Source organism: Jatropha curcas, chromosome 9 (assembly GCF_041381405.1).
Source record: "Jatropha curcas cultivar XTBG-Jc1 chromosome 9, XTBG_Jcur_1.0, whole genome shotgun sequence".
Lineage (NCBI taxonomy): Eukaryota > Viridiplantae > Streptophyta > Magnoliopsida > Malpighiales > Euphorbiaceae > Jatropha > Jatropha curcas.
This window is the reverse complement of record NC_143159.1, coordinates 23,997,123-24,001,775: the sequence shown is the minus strand read 5'-3', so window position 1 is coordinate 24,001,775 and position 4,653 is coordinate 23,997,123. Positions and strand designations below refer to the sequence as shown.

Genomic DNA, 4,653 nt, shown 5'->3' with positions numbered 1-4,653 from the left:
TACTATATAAATAATTAAAATTTTTTTTCAGTTTTCCTTTATACTAAAAAGTAAATTTTTAATAAACATTTTTTTGATTTCGTATTGTACTTATGCAATTAGTTTTATTATTATAAAAATATGTTTATAATGACAACATTTATTTTCATAAAAACTACAAAATGATAAAAAATTGATAATATTATTATAAATAAATAAGTAATACATATTAAAAAATTTAGAATAGAAGAGGTTCTAAATTATGTCTTATAATATTTTTTTTAATTATAAAAATTATAAATAATTTTCAATTTATTAAAATAATTAACAAGTTATTTTTCATTTCTTTCCTATTTTTTGTTTTTTTAAGAAAATTGTTTTCTTGAAAATCAGAAAAAAAAAAAAAAACTGATCTCTACATGTAAACAGGCCATAAGGGTGCCAAGTGGAGAATATTGAAAGAATAAAAATGTCCTAAGTAATATGCCAATAAAAGAATATGAAAGGAAGAAACCAACGCCACCCAATCCAAGTTGCTAAAAGATTCATCAATTTTACATCATTTTTAAAAAAACAAAATTATATAAAAAAGAAAATGGAAAGAAGAATTTATTCGAAGGCTTCTACATAAATAGACTGCCTTGTTCACGTCCAACTCGGTTTCAAAGTGCAAAAACAAACAATCCCTTCAAAATAACAAACACTTTAACCTCTCCTTTTATATTTCTTTTTGCATCTTTCATATGCATATATAAAGATTACTTCTCTTTAAAGAGTTATTTGTTCTTGTTCTTGGTGTTTGCGAGGGCAAGAAATGGCTGGAAATGATTGGATAAATGGGTATTTGGAGGCTATTTTAGATGTGGGAAGTAGTTTAAGGAAGAGAAATGATGGGAAGGTGAAGATTGCCAAGTTTGAAGAGAGCAAAGAGAAAGAAGACAAATTGTTTAATCCCACTAAATATTTTGTGGAAGAAGTTGTTAATAGTTTTGATGAATCCGATCTTCATAGGACTTGGGTCAAGGTTAGCCTGTGCTCTCTCTATCTCTCTATCTATCTCTTCTTTTCATTTTCTTTAATTTTTTATATATATATTTTTGGAAATTTAATTGGAAGAGTTAAGGTTCATTTTGAAGCAAGTAAGTGATGTTGTTCTCTTTTTGTGAGTTTCAACATGCATGCCCAATTCATAAATTAAAGGACAAAGAACTCCTAATATGCTTTGTAATACAAGTTATTAGTTTTGATCATTAAAAAGTTGCTCTTAAAAGATTTTAATTGAAAAAGAAAAGGAAAATTTTTAGAGCTTATAACTAATATGTGTGGCAATGAAATATGTGAAGCATAAAAAATGAGTAATTAGAAAGCTTACAAAGCATTTATCCAAGTTTGTGTGATAGATTTTGCATCAGGATTAATTTATTCTTTTGGTGGGCCTTTAGTGACTGTTCTTTTCTTCATTTTGCTTTGCTAGAAGATCGAATACATTTTGGTTCTGCCCTCCCAAAACTTTTATAGTGGAAACTCTCCTTTATATTTATTAAATTAATGAAAACTCTTATAATCTAAAGAATCGAATTAGATCATATATAATTGGTCTATATGGTTATATATATTTATTTTCAACTAGAATAGCTAATACTATAGAAAAAAGAAAACAAGAATATGAAAAAAGAGAAAGGGAAAATTAATAGTAGCATACTGAAAAGGTCTTTTTTAGTTATGGGTGGTTGGTATTAAATGGAAAAGATGAATGGAGGCGACTGACTGAAACTTGTGTACTTTTATGGGCAGGTGATAGCAACAAGGAATACTCGTGAACGTAGTAATAGGCTTGAGAATATGTGCTGGCGAATTTGGCATCTCGCCCGGAAGAAGAAACAGGTCAGTTTATATATATATATATATATATATATATAAGACGCACGCAACCAAGGTCACACGGTTGTACAAATCATCGGTTGGGTTCATAATTGGATCAAATCAGTCAAATTGAAAATCGGACATTATTTTTGGATTTAATTTGATTTGGTTCTTAGGTTTTTCAGTTTTATATAGTGAAAACTAAACCAAACCATAAAAAAATTTAATTCTCTAATTAAAATCAAACCTTAAACCAAAAAATTAAATCGAACCAAACTAAATGATTTGATTAAATTTTTTGATTCAGTCGGTTTCTGCTCAGCCCTATTTTTTATTCATTTAGAGTGGTGGAACTTTTCATTGATTTCAATATAGCCATTGAGTGTCAAAATATAAAAGTAAAATCACATAATTCTGATTGTTTGAATTAATTTTTAATTATATGGTATGCCAATCTCATAAAATGTGAAATTATGTAATTAGGAGTGAATGTTTTTAGTAAAAAAATTTGCAAAATCAAAACCATGAAGTTACCTCTACTACCTATAAATTGAATTAATAAGAAATCCCAAATTATTCGAACTGAAATCAAATAATCTGTTTGGGTTGAAATCAAATAATAATATATTGTCTCAATTTGATGAACTATTTGAATTGATAAATTCAAAAAACGAAACAAATCAAATTAACTAAAATACATATATTTTTGAAAACCAAATATATATATATATAACAAATCAAATTAACCAACCAGAATAGTGGAATTCAATAATTTGATTTTAAACAGAAAAATGCTCAACCCTAATAAAATATTAAACTGTTGGCTGTTTCCCATATAAAGAGAATAAAAGAGCATCATTTGCTGCTGAAAATTAATCTTCTGCTAATACAAATTGATTATAACGCTAAAACTAATGATAAATTCAACTATGCGATGCCAAAGAAGTAGTGTGTCAGAACAAAATTGTGATCAATATCTGAAAATCTGGTATAGCAAACAAATTAAATTTATTTGCAGATAGCATGGGATGATGCACAAAGGCTTGCAAGAAGACAGTTAGAACGAGAGCAAGGGCGTGATGATGCTGAAGATGACCTTTCTGAACTTTCTGAGGGGGAAAAGGAGAAAGGCGAACCTGTGGAACACATCAGCAGAATAAATTCTGATATAAAGATATGGTCTTATGATGAAAAACCTAGACAACTATACATTGTGCTCATCAGGTTTCTACATGTTCATCTCAGCAAACAAATTATTTCTAAGATACAAAAGATAAATTATAAACCAAACACATTAAAGAGCTACTAAATCTAATCAATCCAGACAGTCAAGTATGCCTCAAGAAGATATATGAGGCAGCTTGCATTTCATATGATTATGAATATTAATTACTGTTATGTTGATTTTTTTCACATTACTTTTATTTTGGCTGTAGCATACACGGTTTGGTGCGTGGAGAAAATATGGAACTTGGAAGAGATTCTGATACTGGGGGTCAGGTAATCTATACCACATCATTACTAGTTGCTAAGTGCTGAACTGCAGAATTCAGTATGTTAATCTAATAGTAAAACTAAGCTACACATTTCACTTTCCATGACTGAAGCTATTGTTGTGATTACAGGTAAAATATGTTGTTGAACTTGCTCGAGCTCTAGCCAATACGAAAGGAGTTTATCGTGTGGATCTCTTGACAAGACAAATAACCTCACCAGAGGTCAACTTCAGCTATGGTGATCCCATTGAGATGCTGTCATGCCCACCAGACGGCAGCGGAAGTTCGGGAGCCTATATAATCAGAATTCCTTGTGGTCCTCGTGAAAAGTAGTCAAAGCTTTCTTCTTTTGTTGCAAGTTTGATTTTGGCTAAGTTGTTGATCTGACAGCCACATATGTGTCCCAGGTACATACCAAAAGAATCACTTTGGCCTCACATACCTGAATTTGTTGACGGAGCCTTAAGCCATATTGTCAACATGGCTAGAGCTATAGGCGAAGAGGTTAATGGAGGGAAGCCAACTTGGCCATATGTGATTCATGGCCACTACGCTGATGCCGGAGAGGTGGCATCACACTTATCTGGAGCTTTGAATGTGCCAATGGTGCTAACAGGACACTCACTAGGGAGGAACAAGTTTGAGCAATTGCTTAAGCAAGGGAGACTTTCAAGGAAAGACATAAATGCAACATATAAGATAATGAGGAGGATTGAGGCTGAAGAGTTAGGGTTGGATGCAGCTGAAATGGTGGTAACTAGCACAAAACAAGAAATTGAAGAGCAGTGGGGATTATATGATGGATTTGACCTCAAGTTGGAGAGAAAGCTTAGGGTTAGGAGACGCCGAGGAGTAAGTTGCCTTGGAAGAAACATGCCAAGGATGGTGGTATGAATATTCTCCTATTCCTTTATTCTCTATGCTTCTACTCTGCATATAACACAAGTACAAGAATGACAAATACTCTAAGAACTTGAGTTTCTAGTAGAAGTTATATCTGTAAGCTTAACAGCAAATAGAAAGACCAGTATCAATTTCAGTCAGAATAACCCGCTTACTTGTCTAAATGTCCTAGCATATGGAACGCTATCATCAACGTGAAGCTTCTATCTAATCAAGTTCAGACTCATATTCTAATTGTTCCGTGGCATCAGGTTATACCTCCAGGCATGGAGTTCAGCTATGTAAAAACAGAAGATTCATTGGAAGGTGATCTCAAGTCATTAATTGGCTCCGACAGAACTCCAAACAAAAGGAATCTGCCACCAATATGGTCTGAGGTCATTATTCTCTTCTCATACTTGAAATTTTCGAT

General features: G+C 31.8%; 1 protein-coding gene across 1 annotated transcript in view; it reads left to right on the top strand.

Moving 5' to 3' along the window:
* The first annotated feature begins 619 nt into the window (after positions 1–619).
* LOC149493859 (sucrose-phosphate synthase 4-like) overlaps positions 620–4,653 on the top strand; it is a 4,107-nt gene continuing 73 nt past the window's right edge. Inside the window, exons 1-7 of the mRNA XM_089726372.1 lie at positions 620–1,003; positions 1,774–1,863; positions 2,861–3,066; positions 3,279–3,342; positions 3,468–3,667; positions 3,746–4,226; positions 4,493–4,618. Coding sequence (XP_089582498.1) covers positions 794–1,003; positions 1,774–1,863; positions 2,861–3,066; positions 3,279–3,342; positions 3,468–3,667; positions 3,746–4,226; positions 4,493–4,618 — 1,377 coding nt within the window. The 5' untranslated portion in view covers positions 620–793. The remainder of the gene's footprint in view (positions 1,004–1,773; positions 1,864–2,860; positions 3,067–3,278; positions 3,343–3,467; positions 3,668–3,745; positions 4,227–4,492; positions 4,619–4,653) is intronic.